We start from the raw sequence: 18,345 nt of genomic DNA, 5'->3' as shown, positions 1-18,345 counted from the left end.
CTCTGTCCCTGGGATTCTCCAGGCAAGAATACTGCAGTGGGTTGCCACTTCCTTCTCCAATGCATGAAAGTGAAAAGTGAAAGTGAAGTCGTTCAGTCGTGCCTGACTCTTAGCGACCCCATGGTCTGCAGCCTACCAGGCTCCTCCGTCCATGGGATATTCCAGGCAAGAGTACTGGAGTGGGGTGCCATTGCCTTCCTAGCTCCTCTAAACTGGCCTCTCTCTGCTTTAGCCAGTTCACCCATCTAGAGTGGCAAAGCTGGGTGATCCAGGAAGCTTAGAATAGAGACCAGATTTTTCCCTAAGTGCCATTCAGGACCAAAAATATCAGTGGCTGTGATTTCAGGCCCACTTCTTAAATACCCCAGAGTCAACCCACTCCAGTGTTCTTGCCTAGAGAATCCCAGGGACGGGGAAGTCTGGTGGGCTGCCATCTATGGGGTCGCACAGAGTCGGACACGACTGAAGTGACTTAGCAGCAGCAGTAGCAGCAGCAAGCTAAGTGTTAGGCTCCTTCTTACCTGTTATCTTAACTAAGATCTTTTTGGCAAAGTAGGCAGTATTATCCCTAGTTGACAGAAGAGAAAACTGTGAGTCAGAGAAGTTAAGGAACTTGCCTGACACTGCATAGCCAAGTAAGCAGTTTTGCAGAGATTTGGACCGAAGACTGTTTGACCCCAAAGTTCTTCCCTTTCTCTTTTTCCCTTTTTCCTTCTCCTCCCCTCTTCCCTCTTCTTTTCCTCCTCCTTTTTTCTCCACAAGCCCTTAATAAATGTAAGTGCTGGCCCTCAGCATTTCATCATATAACCTCAGGGGAAGAAAAGCTTCAGAGAGGTTAGGTAACTTGTCCAGAGTCAAATAGCCAGCAAGCAGCAATGCGTCGCTGATCTTCCCCCATCACCCTGTGTAAGGTGCTTTGGGGAATGGGATGTAAATGAATGTGACATAGTCTCAGCTTCAGAGTAGGCTGCCCACTAGAGAGAGAAGTGGTTACATCCATGGCCAGTGAGGGACTGGGCTGGAGGGAAGGTGGTTGACATCCGAGGGTATGGATCGTTCTGGAAATAGCCAGGCTCAAGGTTCTGAATTGGACTCTTGATCATTGTTGCGGGGGCCACTTTTAAGTCCTCCCAAGTGTCAGAGCTGATGGCAGGGTGTCTAGCTCTCCTGCAGGATCAAAGTGGGAACAGCAGCCTAGTTCTACATCAAGATCAGGTTTTGAAGCGATGGCGGTGCTTGATGACCAGGAAATAGGCCAAGTGGACAATAAAACTAACGTTGGGTCGGCTGCTAGTGAGGCTGTCCCTTTCTTGGCAAAGTTGGTGGCTTGTTTTAGTTTGTTTAAGAAAAACAAAATAAACTGACAGGGTCCAGGGAAATTATGCTTTCTGGGAAGTGCGTTGGCGCATCGGTTTACTCTCTCACCCTCTTCCTGAGATATTTGCTAAAACCTCTAAAAACTAATGGGTGTAACCCGCCCAGCTTGGCTGAGAAAAACAACAGCGCCTCTTGGAGAAAAGGAAAGATTTCAGAGGAGGCCTGCATGTTCCACCTCCTCTGCGCGGGCTTTTCTTTCTCTCTCTCTCTTTTTTTTTAACCTTGTCAAACATCAATTCCTCTTAATCTTTTAACATTTTTTTTTCTCCAACTTTAAACTTTTTATTTTGTATTGGGGTATCTTTCTTTGTTAAAAACACATTTTATTTTTGGCTGAACGGGGTTGTGGCGTGCAGGATCTTTCACTGTGACGCTAGGGCTTCTCCCTAGTTGTGTCACGCAGGCTCAGTAATCGAGATGCATGGGCTTTGTTGCTCCATGGCATGTGGGATCCCAGCTTCCTGACCGAGGATCGAACCTGTGTCCTCTGCGGCGGAAGGTGAATTCTCAACCACTGGACCGCCAGGGAAGTCCCCATCTGGGCCTTTCTTATTTCGTGCTTGGATCTTGGCACTGACTTTCTTCTCAAGGCCCGCCTCCCACTTGTCTGAGTGGTCCATCTAAAACACAAATCCGAGCAGGTATGGTGTGGGCATACCTTGTTTTACTGTACTTTGTGCATACTCTTCCCCCTCCCCCCCCGCCACAAATTGAAGGTTTTTGGCAACCTTGCATCGAACTAGTCTCTCAGCACCGTTTTCCCAACAGCATTTGCTCACTTCCTGTCTCTGTGTCACATTTTGGTAATTCTTGCATTATTTCAAATCCTCCACCAGCAAAAAAAATTGGCGGTTCCCTGAATGCTCAGATGATGGTTAGCATTTTTTAACAATCAAGTATTTTTTTAAATTAACTTATATACATTGTTTTTATAGCATAATGCTATATAATGCTTTATAGCATATATATGTACACACACACATATATTTTTCAAATTGATTTATTTGGCTGTGTCAGGTCTTAGTTGCAGCATGTGGGATCTAGTTCCCAGACCAGGGATCGAACCTGGCCCCCCTGCATTGGGAGCATGGAGTCTCAGCCACTGGACCACCAGGGAAGTCTGTAGAAAAAGTTTTTTATGCACTGCTGCTGCTGCTGCTAAGTCACATCAGTCGTGTCCAACTCTGTGCGACCCCACAGACAGCAGCCCACCAGGCTCCTCTGTCCCTGGGATTCTCCAGGCAAGAACACTGGAGTGGGTTGCCATTTCCTTCTCCATTAGGAAACCAAAAAAGTCACATGACTTGCTTTATTGTGGTCTTCACTTGATCATAGTGGTCTGAAATTGGAGCCGCAATATTTCTGAGGTCTGCCTGTGATTTCCCCGGCTTGCCCAGGTTCTCAAGACCTTCCTGTGCCCAGCAGGATGCAGCTCCTTAGCCAGCATATGCATGTTCTGGCGTCTTCTTGCCTGACCAGTTCCATTTCCTGCCTTACCCCACACTTCTAGTTCTCTGAATCCCCAGTACATTCTCAGACCTCTCTGCCTTGCTGGTAACTGCCTGGCATGCTTTTCCAGGTGCTTGTTTACTCATGAGCTTCAGTTCTGTCTTGATAATCCTGCTGATAATCCCATCTCTTTGAAGCCTTCACTGAACCACTATTTCCTGATGGGGCTGACTACTTACCACCCTTTTCTGCTGTGGTATCTGATCTAGGCTTCCATTATTACACCAGCTTACTGTGCAGAAGCGACCGTTTAACCATCTGATCACCTCCTAGGCCCCAAGTATTCATTCATCCACATATCACATAGCTCAATGCCTACTGTAGGTGGGCATTCAACAAGCATGGTCCATGGAGTAGGAAATGACAACCTACTCCAGTATTCTTGCCTGGAAAATTCTATGGACCGAGAAGCCTGAGGCTACAGTCCGTGGAGTTACAGAGTCAGATATAACTAAGCACAAACAAAGGCCCACCATAAATCCAGGGTGATCTCAGCTCAGAATCCGTGATCACATGTGCAAAGATCATTTCTCCAAACAAGGTCACCTTTGCAGGTTCTGGCAGTAACAACTTGGGCATACCTATGGGGGCCACTATTAAGCCTGCTGTAATCTGGTAAGAAGAAAAAAAGTCATGGTCCAGAATAACCTAGTTGGGTTTCTGGAACCTCAGAGCTCATGGGAGGGGCTTCCCAGGTGACTCAGAGGTAAAGAATCTGCTTGCCAATGCAGGAGCCATGGGAGATTCGGGTTCAGTCCCTGAGTCAGGAAGATCCCCTGGAGGAGGAAATAGCAACCCACTCTAGTATCCTTGCTGGGATAATGCCATGGACAGAGGAGCCTGGTGGGTTACATTCCATGGGGCCGCAAAGAATCGGACCTGACTGAGCAACTAAACACAATAGCTGTCTCAGGTCCCAGAAGCGGAGGGGCTGTCTGAGGGTCCCATCAGAGATGAGTGGCATCCCCTCCTGCCTCTGCCCACCAGTGGTTGTGGTCTCATCACTCCCAGCACAGCTGATTGCCCTGGGGAGGCTGCCGTCCTTGCTCCCCCAGCCTGTGGCCAATCTAAACCCTTGAGGGGTTAAGGAGTTTTCTGCAGCCCGACGCCTTCAGCAGAGTTGGCAGCTACGTGGGCACAACAGCCGCTGAGAGCTAAGCCAGCTCTCTGAGGGAAGGAGCCCTGACTGAGTGGGCCTCCACCCCGACCCCACAGCTGTCACTAGGGCCGTGTCCCACACCCTCCCGTCTCCGTGTGCTCGGGCTGCCATGACAGAACTCCACAGCGGCGGAAGTGCATAGTCTCAGAGTTCTGCAGGCTGCAAGCCCAAGAGCAAGGTGTCAGCAGGGTTGGTGTGCCTGAGGCCTCTTTCGGGCAGCTGCCCTCTCTCAGTGTCCTCTGTGTGCTGATCTCTTCGCATCGGGCTACCTCTCCTGTTGGATTAGGGCCCACCCCTATGACCTCATTTTGCCTCAATTACCGCTTTAGAGGCTCTGCTCTTTAAATACCATCACATTCTGAGGCCCTGGGGGTGAGACTTTCAACACAGAAATTTTAGGGAGACGTAATTCAGTCTGTAGCACTCCTGCCCTTTCCTTAGATGAGGTCCCCAGGAATCTGGCTGTGCTGCCTGTGACCTTTTACCCTGTGCTAGGAATGCTGGAAGCTGGGGAATTGTCCCTACAGGAAACCAGAGGGCTTGGATTTTTTTTTTCCCCCCTTATTTGGGCAAGGATGGATTGTATCCAAGACTTAAAACATCTCTGGGCTATAAACGTGGCAGCTGAAATGCTAATGAATGACTCACAGGCAGGAGATGTCAGGTTGATAAAGGAGGAAGGTCTGAGCAGAGGTATTTAAAGCCTAGAAATTAGGAGTAACCTTGAAAATAGTCAGTGGGGTTGGCGTTCGACAGTGTGGTTTAGAGATAGCCTGCTGTCTGCACTGCGCAGCAGTCAGTGATCTGGACTGTCCCTGGACTGTAGAGTGTGAATGTGGTGGGCTATACAAAGTATCTTCTTGGGGAATTCTGTTCACTCTCAGCTTTCCCTTCTTATTGCCTTTAAGCCCAGCAGCTGCCTAAGATGCACCTGTACTATTGGGTGATGAAGGGATTGTGGGCAAGGCCAGGGCTGAGGCTGGAGCAGGGCACTTTGTCTCACGCGATACCTTGGTGCTGGTGGTTCATGGTTTCCCGGTGACAAGTCATGTGGGGATAAGACCTAAGGTGATAGAGTAACAGGACCCCTCTACCTCCTTCACCCTGATTCCTAAGACTTCTTCGGCACTTACCCGGGACCCAGTATAAGGTGGAGAACCACTGCTCCCTTGCAGGGGCCGATATACAGCGAGTGCCCTGGCTCCCTTTCCAGAGTTTTCATGCAGCCAAACCAGCTGGCACCCATCTCCGTCAAGGTGGGCCATCTCCATCAAGGTGGGGCACTGCTCCCTTGCAGGGGCCGACATACAGCGGGTGCCCTGGCTCCCTTTCCAGAGTTTTCATGGATGGCAGCCAGAACCAGCTGGCACCCATCTCCATCATGTTGGCCCCAGGGCAGACATGGCCAACCTGAACTGGGAGAGAGTGGTGGGGCTGTATACCCAGGGGAGACCTAACCCCATGGCAGGCTCTCCATCACAGAAATCAGTGTCTACAGTTCTTTCTCTGACTGAGCTTCCCCAGCACACTCGCCAGAGAGAAAGTAAAGCCCAAGGACCCAGGTAGCTTTTGTCACCTGTGATGCACTGGGAGGAGGAGTGGTTAAACATTCAGGCTCTGGAGTTGAGCTGCAGACTTCTTGTCCTAGGGGAGTACGGGACCTAGCGTCTCCAAGCCTCAGCCTCCTCATCTGTAGGGTGGGATCATGATAGCATCTTCCGAGAGTTGTTGTGGGGACTTAGTGAGGTCACACGTGTGATGCCTGTGGTGGGTGCTCGGCCAGTTGTAGGCGTTATTGTCATGCCCAGAGACAGGGCTTCCTGGGGTGCTGAACCCAGGCCAAGAACTGAGTCCTTTGCCTCGCTGCTGGCCCGACAGGTGGCCACCGCCAAGTGGGGAAGGGGAGGCAGCATGGCAGCTGGAGACTGAACAGCAGTCAGGCTTTCCCAGCCTCCCAGGGAGCTCGGGCATTTGGCTCCACTGGAGTCGGCCCCCCGGCTTTCCCAGGGCCTCGCCGAGACAGGATGGTCGTGTCGCCAGGCTGGCAAAGGCACCAATTAAAACGCACACACACCTGGCACGCTGGGTTCCAGCCTCGTAAGCGACACTTGAAGCTTTTCACTTCCTCCCCGCTCCGAGTCTTCGTGGGGGATCCTGTCTGTTGCCCCGGCCCCCCTGCCATGAGATGACACGCAGAGAAGCTGCTACTTTGGAATGGCAGCAGTGGCAGCTGGGCGCAGGCTGGAGCCATGGCTCCGTTGTTCTTTCCCCATCCCCTTAGGGGGGCTCTGTGTTCATGTTTGCTCCAAGAGCGCTTCGTGAGGCAGAACAGTCAACTTCTCAGCTTCTGAGTCAGGGAGGGGGCGGGGGAGGTGGGGCTCTGATGGCTCCTGGCTGCGGTGTCCTGCCCGGGGCTGCCTCACAGATCACAGCATGGTGGACCTGGAAGGAAACCCAGATGAAGCACCAAGGGATCACCCCCTGCCCCCACCACCTCATACCCCCCAGGCCCCTGGAGGAAAGTTGGTCCTCAGACCGCCCCCATCCCACCTATGGGGAGCCCACTGGACTCCCTTTCCTGGGTGACTTCTCTGATTGTTTCCTGACTCTCCCTTCTCCCTCTCAGTCCAAGCCGCGCAAGGTCGTTCATAATAAAAACAGCAGCTCACAGGTATTGAACCCCTATCAACTGCTGGGCAGAGTCTGAAAGCACTTTGTGCTGTCTCTGTCACTGGGTCCTCCCAGCAGAGCTGTGCTGTTGGTTCAGCATCTGTCTCTGACAGCAGAGGAAACAGACACCCTGAGAGGTTGAAACTTACCCAGGGCCACGTAGCTGGGAAGTGTTGGCTGCAGCTCTGGAAACCCGTGCTCTTCTGATCGGGGAAACTCAGGTTCTGGGTGCCGAGAGATTCAGAGCTGGCTGGGGGCACTTCTCCCTGCCTCTTGGTGCTTCACAGAAAGAAAGACCAGATTTCATTCAGCTTTGCAATCAAGCCAGATTGGGCATTTTTCTCTCTTTCTGTGTCTGTCTTCCTGCGTTAGCAGGCGAATTCTTAACCACTGGACTGCCAGGGAAGCCCTCACATCTTTTTTTTAAGGCAAGATTTAGGGGCTTTGTTTTTCCCTAGAAGAATCAGTTATGTTTGGGGAGTCTCCCAGGTGAACGTACGGTGGCTCAGCCTGCATTTGGAACAACACATGCAAGTATCTCCCTTGAGTGCTCCATGGGCACCACCCCTGCATCCTGGCTCAAAGATGAATCCAGAAGCTGCAAATCAGGGCATCCATTATACCACCTCAAAGTAGAAGTCTTCCCCAGAGCCAGTCTTGTTTCTCTCTTGTTGGAGGCAGCAACACTGTAAACCTATTACAGTTTTAAAAAAATATTTTTATTTATTCATTTGACTGTGCCAGGTCTCAGTTGCTGTATGTGGGATCTAGTTCCCTGACCAGGGACCAAACCCAGGCCCCCTGTATTGGGAGCGTGAGTCTTAGCCGCTGGATCAACAGGGAAGTCCTAAGCCCTATTATAGTTGATTGCAGTTGGTGACTGTGTGTGCAGTAATGTTTACATAGATGGTGGCTCCTAAGAGCCCTTGCGAAGTAAGAGTATCCCCATTTTTCAGATGTATAATTGGAGGGGTGGGGCGGGAAGTGACCTGCAGGGCCAGATAGTGGGGCAGTGAGCCTCATTCATCATCAGTGTTGCTGGGCTGCTGCATGCCCAGTGCATGTCCACGCAGGCAGGCCCGCACTGCCCTCTTGTCTGTCTCGGGTTACAGACCTGCTGTTTCTGTTTTCAGGCCTTGCCCAGAGGGAATGTTTCTCCCTCCAAGCTCTCAGTTCAGTCGCTTCGTCATGTCCGGCTCTTTGCGACCCCGTGGACTGCAGCATGCCAGGCTTCCCTGTCCATCACCAACTCCCAGAGCTTGCTCAAACTCATGTCTATTGAGTCGGTGATGCCATCCAACCATCTCATCCTCTGTTGTCCCCTTCTGCCTTCAATCTTTCCCAGCATCAGGGTCTTTTCCAAGAAGTCAGTTCTTTGCATCAGGTGGCCAAAGTATTGGAGTTTCAGCTTTAGCATCAGTCCTTCCAATGAATATTCAGGACTGATTTCCTTTAGGATGGACTGGTTTGATCTCCCTGAAGTCCGAGGGACTCTCGAGTCTTCTCCAGCACCACAGTTCAAAAGCATCAATTCTTCGGTGCTCAGCTTTTTTCACAGTCCAACTCTCACATCCATACATGACTACTGGAAAAACCATAGCCTTGACTAGACGGACCTTTGTTGACAAAGTAATGTCTCTGCTTTTTAATATGCTGTCTAGGTTGGTCATAGCTTTTCTTTCAAGGAGCAAGCGTCTTTTAATATGGCTGCAGTCACCATGTGCAATGATTTTGGAGCCCCCAAATAGTCTGTCACTGTTTCCATTGTTTCCTCATCTGTTTGCCATGAAGTGATGGGACCAGATGCCATGATCTGAGTTTTCTGAATATTGAGTTTTAAGCCAACCTTTTCACTCTCCTCTTTCACTTTCCTCACTTGGTAAGAGTTAGGCCCAATTCTTGGATCAAATGAAAATGAAGTGCTTGAAGGCCAAGCCCTCTGATCCACCTTCCCAGCCTCACCCCACCCACCCGGCAGTGGCCCCAGCACCTTCCAGGCCAGGAGAACGTCCCCCTCAGTTACAGCCCTGCCTGACTGGCCTCTGTTCCTTCACTCCACCCCCTTGGTAATCAGAACAAACAAGCAAAAGTCTTAACTGTGGGGCTGCTCAAACCATCTCATTTATTTGTTTACTTTTTGGCCTAACCACACATCATGCAAGATCTTAGTTACCTGACCAGGGATTGAACCCCTGCCCCCGGCATTGGGAGCATGGAGTATTAACCCCTGGACTGCCAGGTAAGTTCCACTGTCATCTCATTTGTTTAACAATCACACAATCTCGCTTTTTATTTTACTTGAACCACTTTCACTACCAAAACTTCCCATCTGCTGCTGTCTCTTGCTCCTGATCCATCCCCCTTCAGCTTTCTCCAGCTGAAGATCTGGTCCTCTGTTTCCATGGAGCCTTCCCTAACCCTCCCTAACCGACTTCTGCACCTTTGAATCCTCTGAATAGCTGCGCGGGGGCCCACTCCCTCCCCAGCACCTGCACGTGGTAGATTTGATTAATGTCTCATGCACTGGATCAGTTTGCTTTGTGCCATGATGGATTCCTAAAGGTTAAGAGAAAATGAAATTTTGGTGAAGTAGATGATTTAGAATATGAGCAGGAGGGTTGATTTTGGCAAAGCATCTTTTCATAGTATGATTAATACCCCTTGGTTCATCCAGTATCGAGCTGGGTTTTGTAAACCATGTTCCTTTTTTTTTTTTTTTTTTTTTTAACTTATTTGGCTGCTCCATATCTCAGTTGCAGCATGTGAGGTCTAGTTCCCTGACTAGGGATCCTAATATAGGGATTGCCCCATGTATTAGGAGTCTTAGCCACTGGACCACCAGGGAAGTCCCCAACCATGTTCCTTTTAATCAGGGTTTAACCTGTTGGTGGATTTCTTTCTCATGTCTCCATGATGCCCGTTTGGGTGGGCTGGTTGGACAAGACAGGAAGGTCTAAGTAGGTGCTGTTGTTTTGGGTCCTGATGTGTTGTGCCTCTTTTGGGAGCACACGTTTTTGCAAAAGCACAGACCACATCTTTCCTGCACACACCCAGACACCTAATAAACAGACTCATGTGAAGTAAGGGATCTGGGAGTGAGTCACCAGGTTCTCCAAACACCCAAGAGACTGTTTGTTACATCTTAACCAGCCTGTGGAAACCACTGGGTTCACCAGAAGACTCATCCCCACATGATCAGGTCAGAAATAGCCCAGGTGGAGCCTGGCCTCTGCTTCCCCTAGGAGCAACCAGCCTGGGGCATGTCTTTGGTCTCTGCTTTTGAAATTCTCAAGGACCCTCACATGGCCCACAATTTCTATATCAGCCCAGGTCCCACCTTCCCCCACCTCTGAACTCAGCCACTACCACTCCACCACTCGTAGACTGCCTTTCCCTCTTGCTAATCTCTCTTTTTGTTCGACTGGGTTTTTATTTATTTATTTTTCCTATCCTTTTAGCTCTTGCTGGAAACCAGCTCAGGGAGAGCTATTGTGCTCAGCACCGGCTAATGGCCTGGAGCCGCTCCAAGCTGCCGGATGCGTTGGCTTTCACTCGTGGGTGGTCGTCGACAAGCGTGATGCCTTCTCTCTGTGACACCCCAGGGTCCCCTCTTGCCAGCTCTGCTGTTTGCACTTGGCCGGCCTGCCTTGATGTGAACGGCAGCTTGTACTGCGCACCCCGGAGCCCGTCTGGTTGCCTCCACGGGTCTCAGACTTTCTCAGTCACAGAGCTCGCTCAGCCTCGAGGCTAGTTGACCTGTTTGCTTTTTCTGCCTATTTCCTTTTGGAGCTCAGACACTGTCCTGGGGTGGCCAGGAGCTCCCCAGTCTGGAGACGGGGAAGGGGCTTGGGAGAATCCTCAGGTGGTTAGAAATGTGTATGCATTGGTGGTGCGATAATGTGGACTGATAATCTAGTGCATTCTAACGTTTCTTCAGAGTCTCTTGGTCTACAGCAAAGGATGGGGTTGAATTTCCAGTGCCCTATCTTAGCAACTGTGCAGCCTTGAGTGAGGAGCTAAGCTTCGGCTTCTTCCTGAGTTTCAGTTTCTTCGTCAGTAAAATGGGGATAAAAACGTCTCCATTCAGGGTTGACATAGGAAATTTCAGGTAACATTCCAGGTACCAACTCAGTAAGTAGAAAAACTCTTAACAGTAAAGTATCAGGGTTTCATTTTCAACAAAGTAGCAATGACGCCCCTCCTTGAGCCTATGAGTAGATAATTTCAGGTCTATCCAAGTCAATGACTTGAGCTCACCCTTCCTTTTATTACATTCCTCTAAGGATTGGTAGTTGGGGTTTGGATTTTCTTAGGGATTCTGTTGTGGCAGATGGGGAACTAGATGTTAACTTCCTCGCCCATCCAGGTGCACTGCAGGGACAATTTACCTCAAGTAACTCCACCTTCTGCCTGCTCTTTAGGATGGATTTTTGGCCTTTATTGTATTTTTCTTTATTCATGCTGCCCCTTTTTTTTTTTTAATTATTTATTTATTTACTTGTCTAGCTGGGCCTCGGTTACGGCACACGGGATCTTCCTTGCATCTTGCAGGATCTTTCTTTGAGGCACATGGACTCTCTAGTTGTGGTTCATGGGTTCAGTTGTTGCAGCCACAGGCTTAGTTGCTCCTGCAGGATCCTAGTTCACCAACCAGGGATCAGACCCACATCCCCTGCATTGCAAGGTGGAGTCTTAACCACTGGACCACCAGGGAAGTTCCCACGATGCCTCTTTTGAGCTGTTTTCCCCACTCGGTGGAAAGGGAAACTGAAGAAGAGGAAAAGAAGGCTGAGCCCAGGACTTGACCACTGACCACTCAGACTCTGAGGCCCTGCTGGCTTCCCTGGGAGCACGCCAGCCAGCCCAACCCAGGTCCCTGGAGAAGTGGCGTGCCCAGGCCATCAAACTCTGCAGGATGTAGACTTCCTCCCAGCTGTCATTCTGCCAAGGAGCTCTGTGTCTCCCGGCTGGCCACTTTGCCCCTTGCTGCTGCTCTTCTGAGCATAGCCTCCTGCTCACAGCAGATCCAGATGCTGGGGTGTGGCCAGTGGTCATGGGATCCAGGTCTAGCCAGTCCCCCAAGTGTTCCCAGGCAGGGGCTAGAGCAGACCTCTGATCAGTACCCCGAGTAGAGAAGGGGTCTCACAGCCAGGCTTGTTCCTCTGAGCACTGCTCATCCACTGACCCCCTGCATAGGCCCAGGGAGCCCCAGCTTGCAGTGGACAATGCCTTTGTCTCCATTTTTAAAAAAAATTTTTCAGCGAGGCTTCCCAGGTAACTCAGTGGTAAAGAATCCGCCTGCCAATGCAGGAGATGCAGGTTTGATCCCTGGGTTGGGACGACCTCCTGGAGAAGAAAATGGCAACCCACTCTGGTATTCTTTCCTGGAAAATTCCATGGACAGAGGAGCCTGGCAGGCTACAGTCCATGGGCTCACAAAGGGTTGTTCGACATGACTGAGCAACTAAACAGCAACCACAGATTACAATTTCATAACTGTCTGTCAAAACTTCCTCCAACCTAGTAATTTGTTGAGACCGGTGAAAACAAAAAGTTACAAAAGTAAAAAATTTTTCAGTGGGTAAGCACACACTTTTTTTTAGAATAGAAGCCTCGTTTTATTTTACTTTTATTTATTGTTAATATTTTTTTGGCCACGCCACACAGCATGTGGGATTTTAGTTCCTTGACCAGGGATCAAACCTGCACCCCCTGCATTGGAAGTGCGGAGTTTTAACCTCTGGACTGCCAGGGAAGTATGCCTCGTCTCCATTTGCCCTTGTACTGCTCCTGGCCGCACCGTGTGCATTTCACAATTAGCGTTCCCAGTGCTTCCAAGTGAATGCAGGACAGATGTTCACACAGGTGCTACACTCTTCCTTGAATAAACACAGTGGAGTTTGCATGCTTTTCTGTGTGTGTATGTGTGTGAGTGAGTGTATGTGTGTGTGTGAGAGAGAGAGAAGCATAGGTCTTTGAGATGGATGGAGCCTTTACAGATGTTTTCTCAAAGCATCCCATACACTTTGCACATGGCCAGTCAGTTAGGTGCTCAATAAATGCTTTGTGATGAGTTTTCAGTGGGAGTCAAAGCCTTCTGTTTCATAATAAACCCAGCGGCCCACGCGTAGGTAGTACAGTTGTACTTGGAAGTACAGTTTAAAGTCAAGCCTTGAAATGCACAGATTGAAGGAGATGGAAATCATTTCCAACCCCACCAAGAGACTATCTGCCGGCATCTGGTAAACCCCTCCCTCTGTCTCTGCCTCAGCAGAGGGTGGTGGTGGGTTATGTAGCAGTGGCCAGGGGAGGTTTTCTCCACCGGCAGGTGGTGAGGACCATCAGACAATGGAAGTGACCCCAGGGGGCTCCTGGCGAGTTAACTGCTCTGTAAATGGGAGCTCACCATGGCTCCCCTGGGGAAAGGGCCCTGCCTTTTTGCCTGTGCAGAATGTAGACGGAGTTACTGTGAAACCAAGACAGCCTGACTGGCCTGCATATCTCCGCTCATCACAACTGGTCCAGCTGCTCTCTATTAAAACCCAGCGGCTCAAGTCCAGTCTCCTTATCATGGCTTACAGCCTGCCCACTGCTCCTGCTTTACAAAGGAGCCAGGCTGCTGGGCTCGAACCCAGCCTGGCCACTTTTTGCTCTGTGACCTTGGGAAAATCACTTAGCCTCTCTGGGCCATAGTTTCCTCCCTTCTGGAAACTGGAGATCATAATAGTCTCTGATTCATGGGGCTTTTTTATACTTAGGGGAATTAACAAGGGTAAAGCACTGAGTGTGAGCTGTTATTCTTGCCCTCATTTGTACATATCAGCCTTATATCTCTGGTCTTTTAAGCTTTAGAATTACTGAAACCTGTGCAGTTTCCCATGAACGGAAGAGCCTGGTGGGCTACAATCCATGGGATCGCAAGAGAGGACACAGTTTGGCGACTCAGCCACCACTACCACACTTCCCAAGCGTGTCCTGCTATCTGCTTTTCTGTGCTTTATGCATGACTTTCCTGTTTCTGGAAGGTAGCCCTCACCCCATCCCCAGCCCTTTTTGGAACACCTTTTCATCCTTCATCCTTTAAAACCGGCACGGATAAGGCCCCTGAATCTCTCTCTGTCTGCCTCTTCCCTCCAGCCCTTGTGGACGGTAGTTGCGGTCACATCATTTTCTAGGCTGCTGTAACAAATGCCTTTAATGCCCCAGAATCATCCCTTCTTTTGCCTCCTGACTGTGAGCTCCTTGAAGACAAAGCCCACGGTTTTACTTTTTCAGATCCAACACCTAACCTAGTGCCTGGTATACAGTAGATGAGGAATAAATGTCTCCTCACATGAAACCACATTTATCTGCATCTAGGTCAGCCTTTTAAAAACGTTTTCCCCCCTCCCTTTTTCTCTCCTAAATAACCGCATGATTTGTTAAGACCAGAGACTTGCTCTCAAGGTTTCGTTTGCAGCCTCAGTCTGCGAGTGCCCTGTGTGGCCAATTTGGGGGTGGGCCCTTGGGGCTGCCACTGCTACCCTAAATTACTAAGGGGTGCTTATTTTCCTGGCCCCTGCCAAGAGTCTGCCATTTCTAATCTTCACCCCTCCTGCCTTTTCACCTCCTCTGTTTACAGCCGCTGCTCTCAGCTTTCTCACCAGCTCCATGCCCTTCCATGGCAGGCCTTGTGTATCTACAGGGAATCCCCCTGGATTTGGCCACTTAGGCCCCTGTGAGCTGGCCGGAAACAAAGTTAGAGGTGGCACAGGGTGTAATCCTGGCTGCTTCCAAACCAGGGCTTCCTCCTTCTAGAACAGTGCCTGACCGAGTACCGGCCTGGGTGAGCCTTTCATCTTTCCTTTCCTCCTCTGGCTAAAGCCTTTGGCAGGACAAGGTTTGGGCCTGAAGCCAGCGATTCAACTGGGAGGGCCGTGCGCCAGCTCTTGCCTTTCTGGAGGTCGGTCTATTAGCCCGGGGTTCTGCCAAGGTTCACAGCCTTTCCTAACATGCCTGGATGACACAGGTCTACCTCCCACACCATTGTGCAGTCAGTCACCAGCAGAGAAAGCCTGAGCAGAAGGAAATACACGCTCTGCTGTCTTTTGGCACGGTGTCTTTTGCCCGATTTTTATCCATGGGTCCTTTAAAGAGTCCGCACGGAAGCGGGGTGGCAACGGCGTGCCTGGAAAATTCATCAGTGCCACTCGGGTTGATTTTCCTCTCCTCTTTAAGCTTTTTTTTTTTCCCCATGGAGTGGGGCTCTCAGCGACCACTGGGAGATGGTTGGGCTATGGGTCGTTGTCATTCTGGTGGGCGCCAGTGTTCGGAGGGCTCCGGGCGCTTTGTGGGTTTTTGCATTTGTCTCTGAGATGCCGAGAGCACAGTTGGCACAGGTCCCGGTTAATGGATGAAGAAGCTGAGCCTCTGGGGATTAAGATCGTGAGCCAGGGGTGGGGAGGGGCACAAATGGGAGAGAACTTGGGGGTTCAGGGCTATGTAATTTTTTTTTTTTTAATTTGGCCCTGCTGGGTCTTAGAGTTGTGCCACGCAGGATACTTAGTTGAGGCATGTGGGATCTAGTTCCCTGACCAGGGGTTGAATCCAGACCCCCCTGCTTTGGGAGCATGGGTCTTAACCCCTGAACCACCAGGGAAGTCTCGGGGCTACGTTCTGTCTTGAAGAGGATGTGCATGGTATATGCGTGCCTGTGTGTGTGAAAGAGAGAGAGAAGGGTGGGGGGTGGGCGCAAATGCATGAGGTTATGTACACGTAGGAGAAGGAGAATGAAAGGAACAGGATTGAAAGGAGAGAGGGACCTCAGTGTAAACCTGCAGAAGAACTGTCACCGCCTCACATCCTTTCCGCTCAGAGCTGCCTCCCACAAGGAGCTCATATGCCTTTTATCCAAAGCACCCTCTTGCCCAGGCCCCCAAGGAAGGCCCCAGTGACCTACCCAGCCCTAGCGGACCCTGCGCTTGCTGGATGTTGGGGGTGGGCCACAAAAGCCCTGTGTTCCCGCCCGTCCTTTCCCCGTCCTCCCTGGTGCTGCTTTATAGCCGGCATATGGAAACTGTTTCTGTTTACCCAGAGCCACCCCGATGCTGCTGCACGCTGTGCTCCAGCGAACGGAAACCTTGGATTCCCCGCAGGGTCGTTTGAGAGGCGGCATGCAAAGCCGCCAGCTGTTCTGCAGGGAGTGTCTGGGCCCTGTTACATCAGCGTGGTGGAAGCGTTACCATCTGTGCAAACAGGTCATCCTGGTTTATCTGCCTGTCCTCTGTGTGGGGAACGCCTCTCCTACTTGGAGGCAGCTTTTGTTGTTGTGGTTGTAGTCACGCTGTTTTGTATTCCACCGCCTGCCAGTTCAGCCGTTTTCTTTCTGTTGCTTGTTCTCCACGTTTGGCTCCCCGGGCTGATTGCCAGGATGTAGGGAGGGGAGTTTAGGAGTAGGTGTTGCATAAATGTTTAGTGGCAAAGGTCAGTGGGGCCTGAAAAGGCTGCAGACCAGCTTTACAGGAGAGCTCTTTGCCCAGGACACCCGGAGTACAGAACAAAGTGTTTTTCTCTTCAGGGACTGGGGCGGGGGTGACTTTTCCCAGAGGCGCAGAGTGGGAACTTCCAGGTTGCCAAGAGTGTTCAGCTTTCTCTGGCCCTTTTCAAACCTCCCCGGAGTGGAGAAGCTGGTTGGCTTCTAGGAGCCAAGGAGCTAGCCAAGAAGACTGCCGCTCCCACCCTCCTGTGCTGCTGTGTATCTTGTTCCCCCACTTCTTTCCTCCCGTTTCCAGCTGCCTCCCAGGAAAGGCGGAAATGCAGAGGCGAGGGCCAGCCATCATCTTCCTGGAGGAGGCAGCGGAGGGCCAGCTCCCTGACAGCCCCATGGAGAGGTCATCCCGTCTCCTCCAGCTGGGCCCTTGTGGTATGCCTTGACCTGGCCATGGGTGAGTGTGGCACCAAAGGTGATACCAGGATCAGAAATTGGACATGTTGATCCTTACGGGGTCTCTAATCACTGGCGTGAGGGCAGGTCCCCGATTGCAGGCGGGGGTGGACCCGGGGTGCTGTATGAGAGCCCTCCAGACAGCCTTGTCCAGTCTCTCCCTGTGCAGGAGATGCCCTGAAAGTTGCATCACCCACTTTTTACGTGGAGACCTGTCGGGGGGCGGGTGGGGTGGGGTGGGTGCAGGGCGCTGTTTCTCCCAGGAAGTGCAGATTCAGCCCAGGTGGTTAGGAATAGGCCAGGGCTGGGCTCCAGGTCACCAGGGCAGGTGGGTGCTCACAGTCAGCAGGGTCTGAGGCTCCCCAGGTGTGACCTGGAGCAGATTCAGTGGGCGTAATGCAGGGACCTCCACAGCGACACGGGGACAGACCATCCCCTGGGCATCATGCTCAGTAGTGACCAGTCAGGGGACCCTGGGATTCCCGTACAGCCTCACCTTCTGCTTCAGTGGAGTTCACTCCGAGGAAGCCCACTGGATGCGTGCCCCCCATCTGAACTACAGGCCCACAGTCTGACCTCTGACCTGCCCCCTGCACCAGCCCCCTCCCCTCTTCTCCCTTTTACCCTAGCCATGTTTCCTTTTGGGAGGCCGCCGACCCTCTGAGCATCCCTCATCCTCAACAAAAAAGCACTTAGGGGCTGGAGGGTTTCCATTGCTTCTTTGGCCACTTCTCCAACCTGGAAAGTGGGAGAACGGGGCAGAGAATCTGTAATTAACCCCCCTTCCCTCCTCCAGAAAAGGTGACTTCCCTGGTGGTCCAGTGGCTCTGGACTCCCATTGCAGGAGCCCCGGCTTCCATCCCTGGTCAGGGAACTAGATCCCACATGCCACAAACTAAGAACCCGTGCAGCCAAATAAATATATTAAAAAAAAAAAAAAAAGAATTAGACCCCGCAGTCCCCAAGCTCCTCCTCTTGGCAGCGCAGGGAAAATGCTTCCGGTCTTGGCCGCTGGGCTGCCCACCGCCTCTGAATGAAGACTGCATGTGCAAGGAGTGGGCTGGACCGTGGCTCCTGCCTCCCATGTCACCCTTTACGTGATCCCTAAATGTGGCTCCCCAGCTGCTCCTGTTTGGAACGTGGCGGGGTTGGGGGGGGAGGCTCTTGGAAGTCACCTGTGGCCTTCTTGAAACTCCCTGCTGTGGCCCTTGTCACCGAGGGCCTTTCAACCCTGTCCTCGAATCGCAGTCAGCAACAGGCACTCAGGCTTTGCATCTGGAAAGCCAGCCAAGTTCTGTGTTCTGAGTAAGAGGAAGGTTGACTGATCAAAAGCAATGAATAAAGTCCTCCTCACTGGAGGGGAGGACTCTGTTCTGTCTCCTCAGCTCTTTGAGTCCTGTTTCCCTTTTTGAAGGTTCTGCCTGAATTACTCTTGTGTTAAATTGTCCCTCTTGCACAAATCCTCCTAAGAAGGATTTTTGGAAAGGGCAGAGAGGTCATGTCATACCCCTTCTTACCACCCGAGGGAGCTCCCCACTGTGCTCTGGACGAAGTCTGCGCACCACGGTGGGTGTGCTTCTGTCATCTTTGGGGCATCTTTCACTTCATTTCTGTTCAGGTATATGTGTGGAGCTTTTGCACATCATGCCTGGCCCTGTTCTGGGCTCTGGGGATACCACAGTGACCAAGACAAAAGCCCCTGAGTTCA

General features: G+C 51.3%; 1 protein-coding gene across 5 annotated transcripts in view; it reads left to right on the top strand.

The window, feature by feature from the left end:
• The window catches only part of TPCN1 (two pore segment channel 1), a 59,064-nt gene that overhangs the window by 4,017 nt on the left and 36,702 nt on the right, over positions 1–18,345 (top strand). The window contains exon 1 of one of the 5 annotated variants that reach the window (XM_044930109.2): positions 15,228–16,638. The exons of the other annotated variants lie outside the window; for them this stretch is intronic. Coding sequence (XP_044786044.1) covers positions 16,635–16,638 — 4 coding nt within the window. The 5' untranslated portion in view covers positions 15,228–16,634. Of the gene's footprint in view, positions 1–15,227; positions 16,639–18,345 lie in introns of those variants that run through there. 5 annotated transcript variants of the gene reach the window in all.

The sequence above is a fragment of the Bubalus bubalis genome, chromosome 17 (assembly GCF_019923935.1).
Source record: "Bubalus bubalis isolate 160015118507 breed Murrah chromosome 17, NDDB_SH_1, whole genome shotgun sequence".
Lineage (NCBI taxonomy): Eukaryota > Metazoa > Chordata > Mammalia > Artiodactyla > Bovidae > Bubalus > Bubalus bubalis.
Note: the sequence above shows the minus strand (reverse complement) of the source record. Positions and strands in the feature narration are given on the sequence as shown.